Source organism: Theropithecus gelada, chromosome 17 (genome assembly GCF_003255815.1).
Source record: "Theropithecus gelada isolate Dixy chromosome 17, Tgel_1.0, whole genome shotgun sequence".
NCBI lineage: Eukaryota > Metazoa > Chordata > Mammalia > Primates > Cercopithecidae > Theropithecus > Theropithecus gelada.
The window spans coordinates 75,463,402-75,489,530 of record NC_037685.1 but is presented as its reverse complement, the minus strand read 5'-3'; the positions used below and the strand labels follow the sequence as shown (position 1 = coordinate 75,489,530).

Below are 26,129 nucleotides of genomic sequence, written 5' to 3'. Positions count from 1 at the left end.
AAAAAAAAAGAAGAATCAAATGTGTAGAAAATGCAAGGTCATTAGAACTGCCCAGGGCTTCATTCAGGCAAAGATCTTGAGGGTCTGGCCAGGGACCTGCTGAGTAAATCTAGCTCTGGTTCCCCTCCCACAGATTCCCTGCCCCTCCTCCAACTGCGTAACCAAGTCTCTCCACCTCCCAACCTTCCATGAGCTATTCTGCTATTTCCTTCACGTTCGTTTTCTCACTATAACCCACACATGGTATAAGGTTGAACGAAGGCATTTATTTGTAAAACCAATTCTCAATGGGGGAGAGATTGTATCCATAGAAAGTAAACCAGTGATCGTTCAGAGGGCCACATGCACACATTAGTGAAACCAAGGGAAAAGCCAAAAAGACAGCACTGCTGCGGACGACCCGCGTGGCTACTAATCCTGCCAACAGAAAAGCAAAATGTCCTTTCCGCTTGAGAACACGGATGCACCAAGATGTCCTGTGAGAAGGCAATTTGGTCTGACATCCACGATGAAGTGATCAGGGAACAAGTAGGGGAGCGATTTTTTCTATTCCGTGTGGCCTGTTGCTTCCCGCAGAAACTGGCTGACCGCTTCCGTGGTCCTCCCCTCTCCAGTGGGAGGGAGGTGGTGTCAAATCCCTGGCCTTCTCACATGCCCATCCTTATGCTCTGAATGATCTGAAAGATAGCTGAAAGAGGAAAACACAACAGCTCAGACACCAGACTGCACACAGCTGGAAACCCAGCCCACAGTGAGCCGGGCTTCTGCAGACCCCCGGGCCCTGACGTGTTAGTTCACAGCTGATTAGATATTTCCTAACAAGGAGTTAAGTTAACAAGAGGTCAGTGAACTTCTTTAAAAAGGCAGCCTCGCTCAGTCGGCTGATGGATGCCTCAGGGATTTATAGATAACTCCTGCTAATTCCACCAGCAGTTAAGGCCAGAAATCCCTCAGGCATTGAGAGGAGATTTGGCCCCCTTCCCCAGCAAAGTTCTGGGGCTGCCTGGGAGAGGGATATGGGCTTTCGTGCAGAAACTGCACTCATTAAACAGGTCAGTGAGTCTGCCTTTTCAAAATGGCTGTGACCTGTAAAACAATCAGCCCTGTGCTGGGAAGGCTGACCAGGTGCTCTGAGCAGCCCATGGGGCCGGCCTCGGGCTGCCCAGAACCCTCCATGCGTGCGTATCTTCCGGCTACAGGGAACTCTCTGGAAGGCAGCTGTCTCTCATGGAGAGCCGCACTGATTTATTCAGGGCTCAATCTTTAATAACTGGGGTTGTCAAGGGGCTGGGTAGCCCATAAGCCCACAGAGAACTCCTGGGACCCCTGCCCATGTGGATGAGAGCTGGTTACATAGCTTCGGCCTGCTTCCAGCTACTGGGTTTCAAATGTGTCCCAGGAGAGGAAGATCCCAACTTCTTTTTCACATCTTCCTCAGTGAGCAACCTTGGTCAGTGCTGACAAAGATGACGGTAATGATAAGAGTAACTACCATGGTTTTCATCATGGTGACACTGAACATTCATGGAAAGTTGGCAAAACAAAAAATTGAATTTTTTTTTTTTTTTTTTTAGGAGGGTGGGTATTATCGCATCTAACTATGTGTAAAAACAGAATAAACACTGAGCTCTCAGGGGTCTTACCCCTTCTCGCCTTCATAAAGTCATCCTGGAATACATCCAGGATCCACGGTAAAACAGAGTTATCCAGAACCCTAGGACACAAGTCATTCAACGTTTCATCATCCGGCATCAGTGAGCACATCCTATGTATCAGACACCGCACTTCGAGGATACAAAGAGAAACGATGCACGGAACCTTGGGGAACTGTTCTTGGACAGCTGGGTTTTAAGGGTAGACAAACACGAATGCATTTTTTGGCTTTTTTCCCCTAAAACCACTGCACCCATCATCACTACCTTTCTGAATTATAGACACCAACATATTTCAATGCCAACTTTCCATGAATGTTCAGTGTCACCATGATGAAAACCAGTAACTGATGAGATGTGCTGTGATCTGGCTACAGAGGAGGCAGTGTTTGATCTGACACTGAAATGCTTCTGGTCAGCTGCACTTCTGGGCTCTCATTTCTGCTTCTGATCATTTTTTGGGTCTCTTTCTTCTCATCTCTGGTATTACTATACCCATCTGCAGTGGGCCCTCTACTATTATTTTGTTGCTATAGACTAAGCTGACAACAGAAACTGTTAGAATTATGAGTCAAATCAGAGTAAATCAGCTCCATGTGAGTGTCAGGGATTCATCTGTAGATATGGTGAAGGTGTTGGTTCAACAACTTGTGATACTTAATTCTGGATGTGCTCAGATGTTTTCTTAGCTAAGTTTGGGTTCTTGGGCGGGTCTTAACAGGAGCAGTTGGTAGATGGAAGAGAAAGTACCCTATAACAATTTATAAGCTTGCAGAAATATCTGATGTTCCTTTCCTCCCCACCAAGGCTCACAAGGAATAAAAATTAAATAAACATTCTGTATTTTGGCTCAATGGGAATGCCAGGAGGCAGCTGTATATTCAACATTAGAAAAAAAAATTACATCTACCATGCCTCAGACTTTGTTCTTGTGATCAGGGAACTATTGCTAATCCTGACAAACAAGTTGACTTTAGAGCAGAAAGTTAGGATCAGATGGAGTTGGGTTGAATATCAGCTCTTTGCTGAAAAGCTGTGTGACTGGACAAATAATTAACCTCTTCGATGCTGCTTCCTGTTCTGTAAAATGAGGATCATGGCCCCTGCAGGGCTATCATAGGGATTAAACCACATGACATATAGGAAGGGTCCTCACACATGGAGGACTCAGTGCCTGGTAGCTACTGCTATCATCACTGTTACCATGACTTCAACAACTGCTGCTTCTCCGTGTCCCAGTATGCAGACCAGCGCTTAGCACATCTGCCACCCTACAAAGCTGTGAACTTTGGGAAATTACTACACGGTTCTCAGCCTGCTTTCTCTACCTGTAAAACTGTGGATAATAAGTACCTCAAAGGATGGCAAGGAATAAATAGGATGACATAAGTAGATGCTCAAAAATATTACTTCTTACTTACTCTTGCCCTTAGACAAAAAATTATCAGCAGGATGTAAGTCAACAAACAGGAAACCATCGGTGTCTCAGTCCATATAGCCCCCATATTAAGTTAATTCATAACTTCAAAAGTTCTAGGTAATAATACGAAACCGTGCAATTCTTTTTTAAGGAACTGTTACAAATCTCTCTAAAGAATCTAAGACAGGGCAGGTGCGGTGGCTCATGCCTGTAATCCCAGCACTTTGGGAGGCCAAGGCGGGCAGATCGTGAGGTCAAGAGATGGAGACCATCCTGGCCAACACGGTGAAACCCCGTCTCTACTAAAAGTACAAAATTAGCTGGGTGTGGTGGTGCCAGCTACGTGGGAGGCAGGAGAATCGCTTGAACCCGGGAGGTGGAGGTTGCAGTGGGCCGAGATTGCGCCATTGCACTCCAGCCTGGGGGACAGAGCACGACTATCTCAAAAAAAAAAAATAAAATAAAAATAAAATAAAAATAAAAATAATTAAAAAAAACTAAGATAAAGTTTGTATGTCTCAGAACAGCGATACTGATGTTAAAATAACTTATCTAGTTCTTTGAGTTTGCTTTAAAAACTGAGGATCATTCCTGATCATAATTGAATCCATGAATTAACGTGTAAGAGTCCAGCGATCCTTAACATGTTCACAGATGAACCTTCTTGGAGACACTACTTTGGATAAAGTCTATTTTTTAAGTTCACCATTTACCTCCACAAGATAACAGTTGTGTTTATTATTTCTTTTTCAGTTGTATCATGGTCTTTAAGAAAACTTACACATCTCATACTAATTATATTAACTGTAATCCTGTGTACCTGCCAATACTGACCTGCAGAGTAACCTCCGCCTTCCAAATGCTGACTTTCTGAGGCGGCAAATAGGAAGGGAGCCAGCAGTGAGTTCAAAAGAGGGAAAGGAAGCGGGGAGTCTAGACCCTGACAAGTTAATAACTTAACAGTGGGTGAACAAAGCTGAGAAAACAGCAGAGCAGGCTGCAGGAGAGGAACTGTGGGCAGGCGAGACAGCGGGGAGGAGAGATGCCAAGAAAGGGAGGGACAGCAGGCATTCCAGGGCAGGCGATCAGGGCGTGGGCAGGTCCCAGAGGTTCAGAAAAGTCCAGGCAAGAGCAGGAGCTACAAGACCCACGAAGCCTCTGCATCCTCCTACCTGTGTCAAGGATCCTGGCCCTTGGTAACCTTAGATGATCCCATTTCTCTTTTTTCAACCTCCCCCTTTCAACGAAGTCTTTAGGCTTTAACATGCTAGGAGCACTCCCACTGCAAAATCAAACACACCAAAGCTATGTGCCTGACTCCACATCCCTATCCACAGGGCACTCTCTTCCTCTTCACAACCATTTCTAAAGAGCTGTCTATGCTCACTTTCTGCACTCTCTTACCTGCTATTCTCGTGTCAATCCACCTCATTTTAGCTTCTGCTCTCTTCCCTCCATTGAACATCTTTTGCTAAAGTCACAAATGACTTTTGGGTCGCTTAGTGTAACAGGTGTTCTTCCACCTTCTCTTGTCTTACCCCCTACTCACCCCTGCTGGGCACTTCCTGTTGGAAACTCTCTTCCCTCGGCCTCTGTGAAACCATGGTCTTCTAGGTTCTAGTTTTCCTCCGTCTCTTGGCTCTTTCCTCTAAGCTTATTTTAGAGGAAACAATCTACTTGACCATTAAACATGGGCGCTGACATTCTGCAATGAACGTTACTAGCTTTCTTCTCATTACATTCTTCCTCCTTAGGCGATGCCTCCCAGCCCACAGTTTGAATTGCCACCTAGCTGTTGATGATGCACAAATGTGTATCTCCAGCCCTGACTTCTCTGAGCTCCAGCACACCTTCCACTATCTACTTGATATTTGCACCTGGGTGGCTCAGAGGTACCTCAGACTCAACAGGACCTTCTCATGATCTCTTCCCACTGCTAAAACTGGCATCATTATCTTCCATCTTGCATGTAGACTCAAAACACCACAGTCCTTCCTGACACCTCCAATTGATAACCAAGACCTGTGGATTTTACCTGGGAATCTTGTGATTATGCACCCTTCTTTCCATTCCTCAGAAGCCACCCTAGTCCAAGTTACCATCATTCTCCCCAAGACCCCAGTGAGGCCCTCCCAGTGCTCGACTCTTGTTCTTCTTCCATCCTTTCTCCATACTGTAGCTAGAATTATCCTTTCAATAAAAGCAAATAATATATTGTCACTCCCGTGTTTACTGCACATCAAAAGCTTCCCGTTGCCCAGTCCCTGATGAGGCCTCCATGACCTGCACATCCTGGCCCCTGTCTAGACCTGTCAGACTCACCTTGTATCACTCTTCTCCTTGCTTCTTGGGGCACTCCCTCATGTTTTCAAAAGCTCCCTGTTCTCACCACAGGGCTTTTTTTTTTGTTTTTTTTTTTTTTTTTTTTTTTTTTTTTTTGGAGATGGAGTCTTGCTCTGTCACCAGCCTAGAGTGCAGTAGCACGATCTCGGCTCACTGCAACTTCTGCCTTCCAGGTTCAAGTGATTCTCCAGCCTCAGCCTCCTGAGTAGCTGGGACTACAGGCACGCACCAGCACATCCAGCTAATTTTTTTGTATTTTTAGTAGAGACAGGGTTTCACTGTGTTGGCCAGGATGGTGTTGATCTCTTGATCTCGTGATCCATCCGCCTCGGCCTCCCAAAGTGCTGAGATTACAGGAGTGAGACCACAGGGCTTTTACACATGCCATTCTTTCTGTCTGAAATACTTCTACCCTACCCTATTCCCTACTTTCCTTCATCAACCAAAAGTTAATGTCTTCAGAGAAGCCTTCTTTGATCACCTGGAGCAGAGGTTCTCAGACTTGAGCACACATCACAGTCTCTTGGGGACAGGTTAAAACGCAAATGCTGGACACCTTCTCCCCAAGCCCTGGAGTTAAGGGACTGAGAATCTGTGTTTCTAACAAGTTCACAGCGGACGTTTAGATGCCGGTCCAGGGACCACACTTTGAGAACCACTTACCTGAGAGTACACAGGTCCTTTGCATTATATGATTTCATAGCCCCATGTGCCTCTTCTTTACATAGTTTCATGGCTGAAATTGTACAGTTTCATGGCTGAATTGAAAGTGTTTTGGTGTGATTACTTGATTAACTCATCTTTCTTTGCCATTAGACTACAAGCTCCAGGATAACAGGGACAAGGGATGGCACAAAGTAGGTCCTCTGTAAATATTATTGAATTACTGAAAAGTGAATGATTGCAAAAAGCACAGAGGAAAATATATTTTAAAAACCTCAAATGACTACTCTGCAAACCCAAAGAGTCAGCATCAAATGGCTGCCTTTAGATCCAAATGTCTCTAAAGCTCAGTCTTCGAAGGGGAAGTACAAGACCATAAACCCCTAAAGGCCTGAGAATGGGCCATCCCAACCCACTCTCACCCTGGGGACTGACCCTCCCCAGCTAAGAGGGAGTGCCAGAAGGACACAGGGATGACATAACAAGTGGGTCCCATAGGTAAATGTCAGAAAGCTGGAACCCTGCCAGATAACAGGAGGCTTCCTAAAGCCACTTTTATTGACAATAAATTGATGATAAAGGAGATCAAGGGAGTTGCTGTGAAGAGAGATTAAGAGAGGCTGGAAGAAGAATATCCTTTAGGAGAAGAAGACAATGTAGAAATCATACTGTTTTGCTTATTTTTCATTTAAGAAAATGAAAATGATGAAAGAGCTGGTAGGAAGCAAAGTATGGGCTCTCTAAGAAACAAGCTGAAATGTTAGGAGACAAGACATTGCAAAGTGGATCACTAAGTTCTCTAAAATAACCAGCACAAAGAAAGTCAAAAGCAAGATGCCATTTTCTGGTGGCTTGTCTAGAGATACAGAAGAGGGAAAAAAGAGAGATGCCAGAGACAGGCGAGGGCAACAAGATGCTGTTAAAACCCGGATGTTATTAGCAAAGAATGTAAAGCTTTCTATCCGCATTAAAATAGCAGAAAGAGCTTCTGAGAGAGAGCCTCTACACCAGCCCAAATGCCCCCAGGGCACAAAGGGGGCTGCAGGTCACCTTAAGGGAGCCGATGGCTGATGAGATGTCTTCTCCAGGCTGTGCCTCTCAGATCCCGAGGATGAACTCCAGAGCAGATGAATGGCCTCAGTCTTTCGTCCAGGGCCGGCCCGTTCCTTAAACATCCCACTTGCCGGTCCTGGGTGGGGGTGACTCCCTCTGGATGTTACAGTTTTGAGAAAGTTCTGGCAGTCTCCAGGAAAGGCCAATTTATGTGGTTGACCTGCAAATATGGCGAATTCAAGTCTGTCCTGAAGCAAGTGTCCGGGGGGTGAGTGGGGACACCGGTGGCCCAACCAAGAGGTAGCCTGTGGCTGGGTCAGGTCTTTCTCCATCTGGGAGCAAGAACCAGGATGGCTGCACATCAGGAACCTCTGGAAAACACACTTTTTCTGGCAGGAAAAATAGGGGATGTTTTAGCAGGAGCTTTTTTCAATACACAGTCATATGCTAAAGGCCTAAATTGGTGGAAAACTTTTGCTTCATAGAACTTTCAGGGAAACCGTAAGAGAGAGGGAATGCAGGGTAATGGAAAACAGATGGGTTTTAGAGTCTGAAAGAACTAGATTTGGGGACTAGCTCTCTCACTTTTTAGCTATGGGACATTGGCCAATTTCTTCTATGAGCCTCAGTTTCGTGATCTGGAAAAATGAGTGTAATGGCATCTTTGCAGGGACTGTGTGACCAGAGGAGAAGATGTATGTGTAGGGCCTGGCATTACAAGAAGTCAGTCCTCAATAAATGGTAGCCAAAACAGTTGTACAAACAGATCTTGCTCACCCTCATGGGCTAGTTTATAAATAACTCTTTCTAGACTTAGAGAAGTTCTAGCTATCCCTGCAGAGGTGACACCACTGACTCTCTGGTTTACAAACCCTATCCTTTACCTATCCAGGGGGCCGCTGGTCTTGGCTCATGGAGGTTCCTCAATATCTCAGTGCTATGTTCATCCACTACAAATTTTCTCACCATCAACAAGCAAAGCTATCAAAATAGGCAAAATTTTATTTCTTCCCTCCTAAGCATTCAGAGCTTTGGTGAGGACCTTCCCAGGGAGATGGAGAGGTGGGAAGGCAGTGTGAGCCAGACCATAAACATAATTACAAGAACAGCAAACACTTACAAAGCCAACACTCTCACTCTACTAAACATTCCACATGCATTGCCTCAGTTAATCCTCAGGATTAATAGTCCTGAGGGTCCCAGGAGTTAGGAACCAGTACCATTCTCTTTTAAGAAGAGAAGAACTGAGGCTTAGATTTGGTGTAAGTATCTTAGACAAGGCTACATAGCTAGTAGGTGGTTTCAAATCCACAAAGTCTGGCCCTGAAGCTGTAGCTCTTAGCAACCATGTTAACTTCCCCGCTATGGCATGTGCACATGCTAAGGTGGTGGTTTTCACCCAGTACACCACAAAATACAGACCTTCCTCAAATTTTGTGTCCCCAAAAGATTTCAGAGAGCAGCTAACAGTTCACAGAGAAATGTTTCTTAGTTGTTGCAAAAGGCTCCATTCTGGCTCCTCAACCTTTGGGCTCAAAGACAGTTTGCCACAAAACTGGTGGCCACACAGGGAGTGGGAAGAGAGAGCACTGAAAAGAATGTCTCTGGCCTCTCATATGTCCCTGGCATGTTTGTGACTTGTACTTTTCTTCTTCCACAGCATCCTTAACAGAGCAGCCAGTCCTGGGGAAAGTTTGGCTGTGGTCCTTCCAGAAATGGAGAGGCCTCCAGCACATTCATACAGGGAGAGACCTGGACCATCCAAAACACAAGGATGGGAGAACGGGAGGATTCAGGCCCTGCCAAGGACATCTCAGAGAATCACTTCTTCACATCTGTTCTGAAAAGGCTGTCCTGAAAAAGGACCTGTCTGTGACATGCTCTCTCTCCCCTCCCCCGCCACGCAGCAGGCAGAGGCCCTGGAGAATACAGGGGGAAAGTGCCGCCTGTTAACTGACAGATGAAAGGAATGTCCCTGCCCAGAAACGGCAGAGCGACTCCCAACGGATGGTGCCTGATAAACCTGGCAGGCTCTTTGTTGAAAGGCATTAACTGCAATAACAGAGGCCAGCCCTGGAGCCAGGCACAATGTCCTATTTGATGGGCAAAGAGAGTCCAGATGTGTGCTCCCTTCTGGGGATGAGAAAGTCATAATATCCAGCAACATAGGGAGGTATACTATACACACACACACACACACACACACACACACACACACGCAAGCATGCATATGCATGCATATACATATGAACACATTCATGAACACACTAACACAAACACATTCACAAATACACACACGGAAACAAACACACACAAAAAACCCACATATACAAACACACACACAAATGCAAACAGAAACATACACAGGCTTCACTTCAACCAGAACAGCTGCTCTTTCATTTATTTCTCTCTGAGATTTGAACAAAGTTCTGCAGCTTAAAAAAAAAAAAAGACCAAAAACCACTAGTCTAGATTTTTTTTAAAACACATTTTTTTTTCCTGCTTATAAACGTAATATATGCTGACTGACAAATTTGGAAACTATAGGAAACAGTGAAGAAAATAACAGTCACTAGTTAATCCTGTTACCCCAGAGGCTTCCCTTTGATGGGAAATAAACATTTGTCAGTTTCAAGAATAGCCAGGCTTTAGTCACCATTAAAATTCTCATAATCTCTAATTAGGAAATGAATATCAGGGTTGGCCAGAGAAAGAGAAATAAAATTGAAATTAGGAATACATGAGGAAGAAACAGTCTGAAGGGAGGGAGGGAACTGGGGCATGGTTGGTATTTAAGAGTTTCTCTCTGAGAGTCAAAGGATGATGGGAATTAGATGGTGACTCCATTGATGCTGCCTGAAACTATCACTGAGGCATCAGGACAGAGAGAAATACAACCGCATTGCAAAGAGTGCCATCTCAGATTACTGCATCCTGTCAACGTAGGGTATCACACCCAAGAACTCAGAAAGGGTAAATGATACTGTAAGACCACAAGAAACATGTATAGGCTGACTCTAAATAAAATTATCCAAACAGGTAGCATATTAAGGAAAAGACCTCATTTCACCAAGTCCAGGAGGCATTCTGGTCAAAGAGGAAAGTTGGAAATGTCAAAGACAGTTATCTTGTGAATACTGTGGCAATAACCTTATAAAAAATTTAGGCTAAGGATAGCAAAGATGAGAATGTGGCGCTGTCAGCCATACCGTGTTCAGGACAGACATTACCAATTAACTGCAGCCCACTTTCCCACTAAGCATTGGTACAGTCTGAGAGTCCTCAGTAAGGCTCGTGCAAGAGCTGGGGACAAAAGGGAAAGGAAACACCCAGAGGAGAGGGCTCTAAGCACAAACAGCAGTGACTAGGTCCATGAATGGGCTGGGGAAGCGTGTCAAGTCTGCAAGTGCCTTGAGAAGATAGCAGTTGACCTATCTGTGTGACAGTATCTTTGTGGGGAACAGTCTCAGACAGACGTTCCAGCTAATGCTTGCCTCTGAGTCTTGAGATAAAAGCAAGCATTCTTCAGAAGCTCTCAAACAGCTCTGCAAAGAGGCAGGTTTCAAAACCCGGGACTGGCAGAGCCAGGATGAGCTGCTTACGTGGAAACCGGCCCCACTGCCTGCAGAGATGGGAGATAATACTTTTAGTAAAGGGGGAGAGAAAAAAAGCGCAAAGTCTCTTATGAGGGCACTGAAATCCCTTGGCCTTCGATGTTGATCCGGGTCCTAGCAGATCAAGTGGAGACAAATCCAGCCAGTTAAACAGGCTCAAGCAAAACAAAATCCCAGGCTAAGGTTTGACAAGAAGTTTATGGCCTGTTTGGGTTAATAATCTCAGCAGACTCATAACAGGTATTGATTAAGAAATGGGTTTTTGATTTCTTACATAATCTATATATTAATAAAACTGTCTGGGTGTGGTGGCTCACACCTGTAATCCCAGCACTTTGGGAGGCCGAGGAGGGTGGATCACTTGAGGCCAGGAGTTTGAGACCAGCCTCAACAACAGGGTGAAACCCCGTCTCTACTAAAAACACAAAAATTAGCTGGGCATGGTGGCGCATGCCTGTAATCCCAGCTACTTGGGAGACTGAGGCAGGAGAATCACTTGAACCCAGGAGGCAGAGGTTGCATTGAGCTAAGATGGTGCCAGTGCACTCCACCTGGGCAACAGTGAGACTCTGTCTCAAAAAAGAAAAAAAAAACTGGTTATCAAATTAAACAAAATGAAACAAGATATAGCCCTGAGATGTTCTAATTGGATAATACCATGTCTCAGAAGAATATACTATTCCCAAAGCTTTTGTATCTCATAAAGATAACTTTTACAGCAAAAGAGTGGTGGATTGGGGTTGCTTTAAGGAAATGAAACTCACGGTTTTTTTTTTCCTGATATTCAAGTTAAAGGACAAACTGCTTTTCACTGATTGTGATCTGCATGTTGGTGTCCCTTCTCCCTCTGTGGGGAAGACTTGACGCTTTATCATGTGGGAAAACAGTCTCATGCACCCAAAGTGTTATCACTCACATTGCTTCCACTCATCTGTGGGGTGAAGAGGCAGGGCCCATGGCTTGCTGAGAGACTGAGACCCATGTGAGAGGTCGAGTCTGCAACTGAATGTACAGCCTGGAAGGATGACAGGTGTGTGCAAGTTGAAGCACCCCACAGCACAACCGATAGTCCCATGGTACCACTGTTTCCCATGAGGGCTACAGGGACAGAGGTGGTGATGACTGTAGCTGCAGGCTTTGAGCTTGCTATGGGCCTGCACTTAGATCCCCAGAGCCACTCAACACCAGGACACCTTGGGAGGGCTGCTCATTATCCCCATTTTCTTGATAAGGGAATCAATACCAAGAGTAAACACCTTGTCCAAGGTCATTCAGCTGACAAAAGTGAATCTAGGCTCGGAGCTGACATCTGGCAGATCCTGAAACTATCCTCCCTTCAGAGGCCTCCTATTCTATGAGTGCCAACTGGTCAGTTTTCAAAGCAGTCCCTTGCCTAAGAGAACTTTTGCAATCATGGAAAGTAGAAATTTGCTTATTCTGAAGAGGGTGTATTTAGATAACCTCCCCAAACGCCCTCTCACCAGGGCAATGTATTAGAGGTTTCCACTAAGTGCCTAAGACAGAACAGGGCTGGGCTGCCCTCGGATCTGGGTGGGGGCGTGGGGCAGCCCCGGGAGGTCTGTTGCTCCCATCTGGCTTTGCAATGAGGGGTGGCATTCCCTGAGTGTGTGTTTATGCCAGGGGTGTCTGGGTGCCTGGACTGCGTCCCCTCACTACTCTCCCAGTCCTCGTTCCTTCCTTTTCATTATCTTGCTCTTACTAGGATGGCAGGCATGAAAAGCACATGCAGAGGAGGAGGAAGCCACAGGAGAGAAGCTGAGAAACAGGAGGCAAGTGATCCCAGTGACCCCCGACTCTCTATAAGAAAGGGGTCCTGTAGACTTTTTACAGGCTTGTTAAGCTGTTTTTCCACATAAAACGTAGAAAGGCTGACCAATAAGTGAGCACATACTTAAATGCCAGCTTCTTACCAGTCCTAACTCTTTCCCAGAAGACAGCCAGAAAAACAGATAAAATGTGCATTCGTTACTGTCTGCCTGACCTGAATATTTATTTACCCTAGGTACACTGGCACTATTTCTAAAAAGAGCACTTTGCCCAACCAATCATCAATGAGGAAAGTGGGTTAATAGAGTAAGGTAATGAAAGCAAGTGAGACTTTCAAGAGACTCACGTCAGTGATCAACGCCTTTATTAATATTAGAAGATTTCGCCTTTTTCCTTAGCATCTGTATAAAAACACACAAAATAAGAGTAACCAACCACATGAACTCAAAGAAAGGCCATATGACCTCCAAGGTCCCACTGGAACTTGGTGAAATGGAACTTGAGCCTGGCATAGGGGTGTATCTTGTTCAAAGGAGAGCTAATAGAAAGGAATAGGAAAAGGGCCTATCTGTCTGCAAAGATATGGGGATCCTACAAGACACTCCAGTGCATTTGGCCTGACTGTTGAAGGCCAGGGCAGGTGTGCGGGTGCAGGTGTGCATACTGCAAACAGCTAGGCAGACGTGAGATGTAGGGAATTTTCCTATTTCAGATTACAAAGCTGGAACAGAGGTGAGACAGACCACTGATGAGGGCTTCAACTATCCTAGCACCTACCAGAAAGCTCATTACCTAAAACAAAGCAGCTGACAAATGGGCTAGACTTGAGGACCGTACATTCTTTTAAATGTAGAGAAAAGATGGGTAGGCACTTACGGCCTGTGACCCTAAAACGGGAGAAACTCAAGAGGGAATAGTCGGCTCTGCAAGATGAAATGAATCGTGACTAATCCCAGAGAAGTGGCAACAGGGACGGATCTAAAGGAGCTATTGTGTTTCTCATGACATGTTCTGTTTAGAAAAGGACGTGTACAAAGATAGAAGGAAGGGCACGGTACCAAGGACAAGCTGAGAAGAGTGACACATTTCTGTGAGAACTGTGCCCGACTTGAGCTGAGGCTTACAAAAAAATTGCTAAAGTTGGCAAGAAAAAAAAAAAACGGTGGTGGTAATTATTTTTAGTTATGATTAAAAAAGGCATGAGGCCCATTGCTTAGGGATCATGATAGCATGTTAACAGAAAACAGAGAAAGTAAGATGGCTCAAGTCTCGTTTCATGTCTAACCTCTCCATAAAAGCAAAATGGCTTTATAACCAGAAAGCTTTAAATCAGCATCATTAAAAGAGCCCTGGGCGGCTGGGCGCAGTGGCTCACGCCTGTAATCCTAGCACTCTGGGAGGCCTAGGCAGGTGGATCATGAGCTCAAGAGATCAAGACCATCCTGGCCAACATGGTGAAACCCCGTCCCTACTGGAAAAAAAAAAAAAAATTAGCTGGGCATGGTGGCGGGCGCCTGTAGTTCCAGCTACTCAGGAGGCTGAGGCAGGAGAATCGCTTGAACCTGGGAGGTGGAGGTGGCAGTGGGCCAAGATTGCGCCACTGCACTCCAGCCTGGTGAGACCGAGACTCTGTCTCAAAAAAACAAACAAAACAAAACAAAACAAAACAAAAAGAGCCCTAGGCACTAAGGGCAGGGGCTGTGATATGGCAATAAGAGTGGGTCCTCTCGGGCTCTTTCATCCAAATCTCCAGGCCGTGCAGGCTCACATCCCATGGCCCTGCACAAACCTCCAGAGAGGCAGAGCTAACATACTTAATCCCTGGGAAACCGCTGGAGACCAGGAGAGTTCCAAAAGATGCTTGTTAGCAAATGTCCCAATTTACCCAAGAGGGAAAGATATAGGTCCTCCTGTATGGGCTGGTAAGCCAGGCAAAAGTTTAGGTCATATAATAGTTTTTTAAGCCCTTCAAAAAGGAAGAGATGGGTTTTGAGAGTTGGCATGGGTTTGAGAGGAATAAGCCAGGCCAGTGACTCGACTGGCTTTCTCGCTTATAGGCTGCCTAAGGGGGCAGACTGGAAAAGGCTACAGTGTATCTTGAAGCCGATATACATCTTTATCTACTTAGACCCTTGACAACACAGGTGGCATGGTCACTGGGCTCAGGGATGCCTGAGAGTAGGCTTCAGCCATTCTGAGCACCTTATAGTCTTGAGCCCAGCACATTCTCTGAAGCCACCATGCCACCGCCACATAGTGTTCCCACGCAGAGTCACCTTCCTCACACCGTTTGGCTGGCTGGCTGGCTGTTCTTCAAGACTCCGCTCAAACAGCACCTCCCCTTGGAAACTTTCTCTTCTGCTGAGTACGATTTAGAAGTTCCTTATCCACGCTGGCCAAGCACCCTGTAAACTCGGCTGTCACTATCGCAGTGTGCTTTCCCTGGGCTGCAACTGACAGTTTCCTTATCTGCCTCTCCCAATGCCTGCAAGCACCCAAACGGGATTGTATTTCCAAAGCCCAGCACAGTGCCAGGCACAGAGGGGACCCTCAAGACATGATGATTGCTTGCATGAGTTTTGCTTAGAGGCTCAAAGTCAACCTGAAAGAGGTTATCTCTAATTGTGTTCTGTGTGTTTCTCCAAGTCTAGACTTTTATCAGTGACTTGGAAGAATAATATACTTTCAGAGACCATAACGTTGGGAGAAAAGGGTAAGTAGATGAGAGGCTCAAAGTTCAAGGTCTGATAATCTACAGACTGGTCATACAGCCTGAAAACACAGCTAACTTTTTTGTACAGGTTTATTATCTTGATTTTCCTGTGGTATGATAAAGGCATAGCTTTGTTTTTATTTTGTTCTTAGTTGAATACCAGAGACAGATCATCTGAGGCAATGCATCACAGATGAATATGTAGGTATTGATGGAAATACTGCATTAATGTACCATAGTCACTGCAATTTTGCACAGTGCTTGGACTTATGCATTACTAATGAAGGACAATACATGAATATCTCATGTAATGTCACTGACCATATTATATATTATAATGTAATAATTCATTTATTATACATGTTCATCTATGTTTCTGAACTTTATGGACATGGCATTAAAAGATAAATGATAACCAACAATGAAATTTTAATAGAAGTAATCATTCTTCTTTGAGAATTAAAAAAAAGTAATAAAGTTTTATATTAGGTCTCAAAAAAGGTCAACTAGATATCTACAGTATGAGGAATATCTGGCTTTATCCATCCATCCATCCATCCATCCATCCTGAGCGCTATGTGCTAAATACTAAACTAGGACCTACAAATTAAATGAAAAATAAACACTGCCTCCCCTGAGCTTATATCCTACTGGAGGGAAATGAACATAAGTAAGTAAACTAAATAACTGCAACTGCCGATGAGGGCCATGAGTAAAATAAAATAACATGTGATGGAGACAGGAGAGACTTTGGGATAAAGGGGTATGTAGACGTGTCTCCGGGGTTGCAGGAAGTTTATGTAAGGAAGAGCTGGGTGGCACCTGGCTGGCCGTCAGCTAGAAGTGAGTCAAGGATGTGCTGCAATTGTTAAAAAGTAACTGCAAGGCTGGGTCACATTAATAGAGGCAGAGTGGCGAGCAAAATCAAGGGCAGTGACAATCCTACTGCCTCTGTGGTGGTTGCACTGCTTCTAGACCACCTTCTGCAGTTGTACATGCTATACTTTTTTTTTTTTTTTAATTGAGACGAAGTCTCGCTTGGTCACCCAGGAAGGAGTGCAGTGGTGCCATCTCGGCTCACTGCAAGCTCCACCTCAGCGGTTCAAGCGATTCTCCTGCCTCAGCCTCCTGAGTAGCTGGGATTACGGGTGCGTGCCACCATGCCCAGCTCATTTTTTGTATTGTTAGTAGAGACGGGGTTTCACCATGTTGGCCAGGATGATCTCAAACTCCAGACCTCCTGATCCTCCCCGCCTTGGCCTCCCAAAGCGCTGGGATTACAGGTGTGAGCCACCGTGCCTGTGGCGCGATCCGTGGCTCATGGCAACCTCTGCCTCCCAAGTAGCTGGGATTACAGGCATGCACTGCCAAATGCTATACTTTAGGAAAGTCATTGAGCAGATCCAGAAGAGGAGTCTAGGAACCACATCTTATGAGGCAAGGTTGAGAGAATTAGGGAAGCTTAGTTTGCAGAAGGAGCGACCAGGCAGTCATCTTTAACATATCTGATGATTCAAGGTGCTTAGAGAAGAACGAGTCTATTCTGTGTTATCCTAGGAATTCAAATCTGAACAACTGAGAAGCATCGCGTAATTTAAAACAGGAGAGACATTCCTAATAGAATTCCAGCTGTGCAGAAATGGAATGGGCTTTTGAAGAAGTGGGCACCCCATCCTCAGAAGTATTCAAACAGGGATTGGATAAACAGCTGTTTAAAAGACGTCCTTAAGGATATTTCTTTGGGAATAGAGTAGAACTGTGTTTCCTTGGAAGATTTTCTCATCTTGGAATGACAAATCATCTTTAAAATGTTTGAGCCACAAGCAACAATAATGCCAAGTACTTTGGATCCTTCCTTCCTCCTAAGAGTTTCTGCTTCTTTGGAAGAATGGTCTCTTGAAAATAAAAGGAACTGATCCATCTTAAATTTTTTTTAAATTTTCATGATTTTAGGTTTGAATGCATGATTCATCTTTAGTCATGGGCTTCTCCTGTCACTGGGGCAGAGGCTGTCTTGCTGGGAGGCCTAAGCCTGAGCAGGAAGATGTGGACCTCCTGCCTTCCTGCCCTCAGTAACAGTGAGCTGATGGAGGGTGGGAATCCCTAAAGGCATATGCTGTGTGGTTAGAAGAAGTGACCTCCACTCACAAGGATTTCTGAGACCCAACATATGGGGATGAGGAACCATGTCAAGGCTAGTTCAGCATGTAACTAGAAACAATGGTACAATGCTTCTGCTCATCTTCCCTGCATTTGTGTGTGTGCGTGTGTATCTGCATGTGTTGTAAGTAAAGCTCTCAACTTGCCACCTGACAGTATCAGGTGACCCACACCTTAAGTCTTGGGTCAAAGGCTCAGTTGTATCTAGGAGTTCTGCAGAACTTTCTCATAAGGCATAAGGCCTCTCCCTTTCTCTGGAATGTGGATTTATCACAGGCAGACAGGTGTTTCACCTTCTGTTCCAATGCCCTTTTAAGGCTATGTCTGCACAAAAAGACTTTACTGAACTCTACAGTGTATACAGCCACTTTACTCGGTGTAATCATTTTATGATTGGGATTTGATAGTGTATCAATTCTGTCTCTACCTATATTTGGAATGGAAACTAAATCAAAACCCATTAAGATTAAGGTTTAAGGCAGTGGTAAACTTGAATCCCAGACCAACATGTTTTTCCTCTATTTGCTTTGTGAAGAAAACACGTTTTTCAAAGTCCATCGGAGAACATGGGATATAAGTTCAGTGAAACTCCCATACCTGAGCCACAGACAACAAAAACAAACAGTGCCAACAGCCATGGTCCCACAGGATATTTCTCCTCTTGCGGCCTCTAAAAGGGAATGGGAAAAAGTAAGATTAGGTTCATTGACTCAAGAAACATTTATTTGAGTGTCACTAGGCATTGTGCTAGGTGCTAGGGATTCTACTGTGAATGAGACAGACTTGATTTCAGTCCCTCAGTGGACAGATATAGATGGATGAAGTCCATTAAAAGGATTGAGATAGGTTTGCAAAAATTCATCAATAACCTTATTAACATCCCTGTAACTCAGTGAACTGTAACTGGGGACAGATATGGTATGAATACATAAATCAATATGGTGATTTAGGAACCAAAATGATATTAATAATAACTTTGCATCTGCTAAAGGTATGCTCTGTGCCAGGCACTATACTAGGCAGTCTGTATTCATTATTTCTGGCAAGTATTATTATTTCCATTTCGGAGTTGAGGAACTGAGGTTCAAAGTTTGTTAACTTAGCAAGAGCTGGGATTCAAATTTAGGTCTGCCTCATTACAAAGACTGGGTGTTTTCCATGAACAGATTCGATATTTAGTTTCTGCATCTGTGAATTCCAAGCAGGATCAGAGATCACAGACATTTTCTCAAAACCTTTTACATACCCCCAAATTAGGAAGTCAGTACAGTGGAAATCCTTGGAACAATAGAAGCACCACAGCAATTGTGAATGGTTATGAGTGAAGCAGTATTTTGTAATAAAACTCCTAAGCCTTAATAAAGCTAGAAATTGGGATAGGTCTCTGAATTCTCTGGGAAGCAGAAGGTGACTGTCAAAACTGCATGAATGAAGCCTTACAGACCTCCTGCTTTTTTCAAAGCAAAAGCACAGACAAAACACTTCCAGGTCTATGTGCAGGTGGGGCTTGGTCCTTAAACCCAAATCAATCAGAACAACAAATATTTTCTGACAGATGCATCAGAAAAGAAGTAAACTTCTCAGAATAGGAGACTGGAAAAAAAAAAAAAAAAACAACCCAAATAACTCACTAATTATTTTCTGATTAGCTTGAAAAATAGGCTGCATTCAATACACATTAAAGAATTCACATGCAAAACACACAAAGAAAAACGTGTTGGTAGAGTGGAGTATTGATTTGTGGTTGATATCATAAAACCCAATTCCACATTTCAATTAAATGTTGTTGACATTTAAACATCATATTCAACATTGTAAAATACGGGCTAAAACGTATGTTCATATCCATACAAATATGACAGCTTCACATTCAGACTGAAGGTATGTAATAGTGTTTCAAAAAAAAAATGAGTGGTGCTATCATCAAGGATGTAAGTTTTTGAAATGTTGAACAAATTTTAGTAATGTTTCCAACAAAAATTTCTTTAAAAAAGGATAATCTTCCTCTGATTTTCACTGCAGTTGCTTTCCTAGAAAATTTATCATATAGTAAAACTGCAAAATCTATGATGTGTTGTATTTAGATATAAAATTAAGTTCTAGGCTAATGTAAATATAAACTGGCTTCTCATCTAAAAAAGGAATTTATTTTATCATAGATAAAGGCAACAGTTCTTTAGTTTTCAGCTTACCAAAGAGCCCTTCTATTTTACCTCACTTGGGTCTACTTGTCACTTGTATGGCCATATACTTTTTCTTGATAACATGTGCCACAGTTTGTAGGTCTATATTTATTCCTGTGATAGTATGTTTAATATCTGTCTCTCTAGGAGACTGTAGACCCCACAAGGGCAGGGACTATGTCTTGTTCATGTAGTAATGTATAGAAATACCTGGCACAGAAGTTAAACATAGGGGATAATAAACATTCATTGAAGAACAAATAAACATACAAGTTTCATTAAATAAGATTTCTTAGGTTAGGCAGAGTAAACGCAGGTTCTAGGAAGGATATTGTCTTTTTAGTAATACTTCCTAATTGGTGTAGGATTATCCCTGTATCTCTCCTACACAAGAAATATGGATTAAAGTGTCAACTGCAGGTAGACTGTGACTAAGGATTAAGACATTCACTTCTCTGTTGTTGACTAAGCCTGTATCTACCACCACTTACATGCCAGCAAGTCACACTGCAAAGGAATCAGTGGCTGCTCTTAATCAGATGAGGACAAAATCAGTCTTAAATAATTGCGTAAGGTAACTGTGCCATTTTTTGGCCCTTAAGGCCAGGCCAAGATCAGATCCGGTAAACAACATTCATAAAGCTACCTGAACAAAGTGTGACATTCGCCCTTCCCGCCCTCTTCCACCACCTACCCAGGAACTTGTCACAGTTGTCCAGAAACCTGTTCTGTTGCTGTTGTGCCACTAATGCTATATAAAAAGATTCATTTTATCTCTATTTCCAGCAAAGCTAATAAGTGAATTCAGGAGCCTGTAATGAATTATTTGCCCAGGACAGATACCAAACAGGGTCCTTTATTTTTCATATGCAGAAAAAACAGATGATGAGCATGTAGAGCTTGGAGCATATAACACAAAAACCTTTTGGATGACATTCTCCAGGGAATCAACATTATTTGGGGACTTTGGCTGATCAGAGTACCTACATATCTTTTTTTGACAGCTTTGGGTGACCGCTTTTTAGAAGGGGTGCCCAGCACAATCCCATTGGGACAATTCACATATACCTGACTCTATGGCTGGAAAAGGTGGGGAAAACTAGTAGCAGTTCTGCAAATGACATGGTTTATTCCAAACATGAGTTTGCTACTTCTTGAGGCTCCAAAAATGTCAGGGAATGGCTTTCTCTGTGATTAAGATACCAGTAGGGTAACTCAGAACTCTGAAATTTAAATTCTCCCTTCATTCTGGAGAAGTTACTACTGTATAATCACAAAATGATTATTCCAATTCTGTGTTTCTTTCTTTCTTTCTTTCTTTTTTTTGACGGAGTCTTGCCCTGTCACCCAGGCTGGAGTGCAGTGGCACGATCTTGGCTAACTGCAACCTCTGCCTCCCGGGTTCAAGCGATTCTCATGCCTCAGCCTCCCGAGTAGCTGGGATTACAGGCACCTGCTTCCATGCCTGCCTAATTTTTGTATTTTTAGTAGGGACGGGGTTGCACCATGCCAGCCAGGCTGGTTTCGAACTCCTGACCTCAGGTGATCCGTCCGCCTCGGCCTCCCAAAGTGCTGGGATTACAGGCATGAGCCATTGTGCCCGGCCTTGTTTCTTGGATTAGTCTGCTATCTGGGAGAATAATATTAATTTATCCGTAAGCTATTAGCTAATAATAAAATACTGAAGCATCTGCATACAATTAAAGAAGTTTATTTCTGAATAATTAGTCTGAATTTTCAGTTGGAATCTATACATATGTTCCCGTTTAATGAATTTCATCCTGAATAGTGATCTTTTGCAAGTTACTTCTAACAAAGTATAATCATATTTGACTTGTAATTAAGAAAATGAGATTTAGGATTTATCAAGTTTCTCTTTGAAAGAAAATTTCATTTTTCTATTGGATAATAATCTATTTACAATAAAGTTAACCAAAATCCCCCCAACCAATGCAAAGCAAACATTGATTGCGACTTGGTCTGGAAACCTTTCATTACAAATTTAGCCAGGTCATTTAAAAACTCTTATAGGTGCAAGGCACTATGAGAGTTTCTTGGCGGCCATCCCATGACATATTAGAGCATATTAAAATGAACTCACACTGAACATTAAATATAATTTAAACGTAGCCCTGAACATTGAGTTGAATGGCAGGTGACTGGTACCTTTTCCAGGTATTTAAACAGTGTTTTCCCAATTTTTCCATTTTCTTCTTTTATTTTGGAGCCAATAATTTTTGTTTGGGTCCCAAACGTTTTCTAGTCTTTTGGAAGAACTTGAGGTGGCAGACACTGAGTCTACAGAACCTAATGGATAAAACAGCCTTAGAAATTAGTTCTCGTTTTCTTCTTATTTTTGTAATCAGATAAGCTGTCAACTGAGATCTGACAACTGAACTCTGTTTTTTTAGTTCATGAAAAAGAGCCACGTGACTAGTTATTTTTCACCGTGTCAGTTAGCAGGTCTGATCCCTTGAGAAGGAAGAATTGATCTCTTAGGGATATAAAACCCTGCATGCCTTAACATCAATTATAAGTTGCTTCTCAATGTCAACCTGGGCAGCCATTTTTTTTCCTCAGTAAAAATAGGGAAAACATAAATCAATGTAACAAAATGGTTCCAATTTGATGGCAGCTTGACATTTGCTGCCCTAATCACAACTAAGTGATCTAATTCCTAAATGAGAGAATTTTAAGGATTACTTAGGTCTAGAGTTGTGTATAAAGCTCTAAGTAGAGTTGAGTTTGATCCTAGAGTTTCTCTACCATAATACTGCTTGGTTTTGCAAGAATTCTGGTGTGGTGATTACAGATCTAGCTTTTTGCTTAGTTAATCAAACCAGTATAGTTTCTTCGGCTAGAAGGAATTGATTCATCAAATCTGCAAGCTTTCCCAGCCAAACTCCAAGCTTCAGCTGGATTTCCACTTAACTGTATGGGGTAACAGATCCCAGGCGCCTTTGCTCATATACTTGGAGACCAACTTCGCCAAACAACCCATGCGACTCATGCCTCTGAATGTCCAAAGTCACAGGCTTTGCATTTTCTGTTGAAGATAATCTGCTTTGCTAAAAGAAACTCCTGAGTGTAACGCACAGGTTTTACTTAAAAGTCCAGTTACAAACCTTCAATTTACAGTTCTAGGGACACCGAACGCCTCACAATAAACTGGTCTCTAAAGTTATACCATCAGAATGAGTCTGAATTCACCGAGTGGAAGGAATAGTAATGCTGCCCTTAGACTTTAGCCTAGGGGCTGAGGGAGGTTTCACTGGAAGAGAGGTAAAAGAGAAAAAGGAGGCTGGAGAGAATATGGGTCCAAATCTCACTCCCCATTTTGAGCCCTTTCAACATCTCCATGGAAACCCTAACAAAGGGTCTGGAAAGAAACCTGATCCTGGTGCAAGTCTGTTGGGGAGGGAAAGCAGGAGTGGAGTCTGGGAGGAGGAGATGAAAAGTGGCCTCCATTTAACCATTGATTCATTCATTCAGTCATTCAACAAACGGTCGAGAACATACTAGGTTCCAGGCTCTGTGTCACGCAGTTGACTTAACTGGCCCCTAAGAATGAGGCTTTCCATCTTTCCCTGGGACAAGGCTCAGCTGTCTCCTGGCGGGGAGGAGGGCTCCTCTGCACCTCCCTGGTAGCCAAGCGGCCACTCCCAGAGGGGCCACGACCAACCAGGGCCCTCTCCGCCCACGAGGACGCCAAGCGGACCGCGCCGCCCTGAGCCCAGCTCTCAGCCCACACTCTGCAGGACCCCGCAGAAGGGGCGGGCCGGGAGCAGAGAGGCCGGACCCTGCGCCGCTACCCGCCCGGCCCCGCCCCCACCCCGCCCGGCTGCCCGGCTCGGCCCGGCGGGCGCCGACCCCGCCTTACCAGGGTTTTGGCTACGTTCCCCCTCTGGGTGATGTTTTTGCTGTGCTTCTCGTTAGCCATCCGGATCCGCTGTTTGGCCACCATGGCTTGGGCGCTCTGAAATGCTCCCACCTACAAGGATCCCCCACGTTAGCTCCTGCGACAGGGCCGAGCGCGTCCCGCCGAGGCCCCCGCGGCCCACCCGGGCGCTGCAGGTGGCAAGGCGCGGCCCGGAGCCACGCGCACCCCGCTCCCCGAGCCCCGGCGAGCCGGCTCCAGAGAGAGGCCGCAGCCCGGACGGAAGTAATCTCTCATCTCAGGAAACCCTCTCCGACTTCCTCGCCATCCTTCCGGTCCCCGCAACTACCTACCCCGCGCGGCCACCGAGGCAGGCGCGGCCGCGCGTCCTCCCGCGCCGACGGGCCGGAGCGCAGCGCGCAGAGCTGGGGCCCTGCAGTGTTGCGGTCCTGCAGCCGAACGCTGTGGGGCCGAAGGTTCGGGCGACCAAGGCGTTTGTGAGCGCGTAGGGGACAGGGGCGCGGCCCCTCCTGAGTTTGTCGGCGGGGGACCCACCCCAGGCCTGGGGAAGGGATGGGAGCGGCCGCACTTCAGGCCAGGCCGCGCGGTCTCCCCTGCACCGCCGCCCCCTGGACGAGGGCTGGACTCAAGGCGGTGGTCAGGGACTTCAGAACACAAGTAGAACCAGGCCAGGGCAGGGCCCGCGCTGCCCGGGTATGGCCCACCAAACGAACTTTCTCTTTAAGGGTCTGGGGAAGGGCCCCGCGCTGGGGGACCCCACTGCAGAACTTTTCGTGAGGGCTGCAAGGAGGGCTGCTTTGTAAAATAGAGGAGACATGAAGCGGGATCCTCAGAGGGTTGGGGATGGCGCTGTGAGGATGGAGTTGGGACAGGCCTTTTTGCTTTGGTGGTTGTAGGTGTTACATTGGAAAATGGGCCAGCGGCAGAGCGGAGCATGTAGGAAAGAGGAAAAGGCCTTGGACCTGCAGCCCAGGTCGGATTTGGTGGTTACTGTCTAAATCTGAAGCTTTGGCCTGCCTTGACTCCCCACCCACCCAGGGCAGCTTGGACCTCTCTCTAGCCACCCTTGTCCCGAGGGGTCTCCCAGAATAAACCGGGCATTTTCTGCAGGATAAAAATGGAAGCGTTTACGCGCCTCCCAGACACTGGTATTAGGGCTCAAGAGCTCTACAGGTTGCCTAGGGAGGTAGGGGTGGAAGGGGTTCAGTTCCTCACTTTTCCATATACTGAACACATTGGAGTTAGCTCTTCGAAGCTCAGAATAGTGGAGGAGAAGAGGAGACATTCAGCCTGGGCGATCTGGGGCAGTGGAAAGTGGGGATACAGGGTCGGGGTGAAGGCAAGCGGCAGCACCCCCAGCATGGGGAAGAAGAGCTGTGGCCTGAGGCTGGCTCTGGCCTCTGCATCTCTAGGCCTTCTCTTGCAGCGGGTGGGTGGCTGGGTTTCCAGGGAATTTTGTATGAGTAAAATTTTCCCATGTCATTGGAGAGTTAGGGAGAGCTCCTCTCTTTCGGGGCCTTTTTTCCAAGCAGGTCCCCCTCACCCCGCTACAGGCTTCTTATCACTCAGGCTTCAATAAAGGCCATTCTGGGGGCTGCTTGCTGTAACCTAGAAGACAGAATTACCTAGGATCATTAGTAGGGTCATTTTTTTTTCCTACTCTGCAGGCCAATTAATTTGAAACAACCTTCCATGGCCTTTTAACTGTTAGCATCACCACCGTAGTAACAGGCCCATAAACCCAGTCTGCCCCGCTCTAGTCCCATGTTTTTAATAACTGCTGGCTCTTTTTTAAGGGGTTGGGTGGGAGGATTCCTACCTCAGTGATCCCTGCTGAGCCTGGCTGTTGTCTGTGGTCCAGAAGGTTCCTTTACCTGACTCACTCCTCTCAGATCACGTCCAAATGCCAGGGCAGGAGACCGACCTGGGTCCTCACCAGGTAAGTAGAGGCCTAGCTCTGAGCGACATTAAGGAAAAGATACAGAGACTGTTTTCTCTTTGGGTCTCCACATTCACTGAGTCCATTTAAGAAGTGTTCTTAACTGAGATTTTGGGGAAAAATGTTCTTTACCCTTGACTACTTTTTCCTGCTATGCTTCACTTTTCCGTCATTTTAAATTAGTTTGTTTTAATTATGAATAGACTGCATACACACAGCAAATAGTCAAACAGAAAGAGGATAGAAAATGAAAAGTAAAGGTCTCTCTTTCCTTGCCACCCTCCCCAAAAAGTTCCCACGGTTCCTAGGTTGCCCTTCCAGTGCTTTCTATACACATACAAGACTATTTGTATATTCCTTTATAAAAAAATGGAATAGTAGTAAGCAAATTGTCCTGCCACATACTCTTCTAATTTAATGTATCAACATTATCATATCACTTATATATGATCTTTCTTGTAGTTGCGTTACATCTCATAGTATGATTATACAGTAATATATTGAACTGATATAACCGTGGATGATTATTTCCAGTTTTTTTTTTGTGTGGTTGCCAACAATGCTTCAGTGAATATCCCTGTACACAGATCAGTATGTACTTGTGCAGGTGCATCTGTGTGTGCTATTGTGAAATATGTATTTGATTGTAGTCCCTGTTTCCTGACCCAAAGCTCTTAAATTCCTTGGAATTTCCAGAGTGATG

The 26,129-nt window shown here is 44.9% G+C and overlaps 1 protein-coding gene across 2 annotated transcripts; it reads right to left on the bottom strand.

Moving 5' to 3' along the window:
• Positions 1–246: 246 nt before the first annotated feature.
• SERP2 (stress associated endoplasmic reticulum protein family member 2) lies at positions 247–25,912 on the bottom strand. 2 transcript variants are annotated; one of them, XM_025364433.1, is made up of 5 exons: positions 23,820–25,912; positions 23,470–23,580; positions 18,004–18,076; positions 7,129–7,351; positions 247–688 (listed from the first exon to the last, which is right to left on the bottom strand). In XM_025364433.1, the coding sequence occupies exons 2-5, from the start codon at positions 23,551–23,553 to the stop codon at positions 631–633; spliced, it is 438 nt and encodes a 145-aa protein (XP_025220218.1). In that variant the 5' UTR covers positions 23,554–23,580; positions 23,820–25,912; the 3' UTR covers positions 247–630. The 2 variants fall into 2 exon arrangements, with proteins under 2 accessions (XP_025220218.1, XP_025220219.1); XM_025364434.1 differs by lacking the exon at positions 7,129–7,351.
• Between the last annotated feature and the right edge of the window lie 217 nt (positions 25,913–26,129).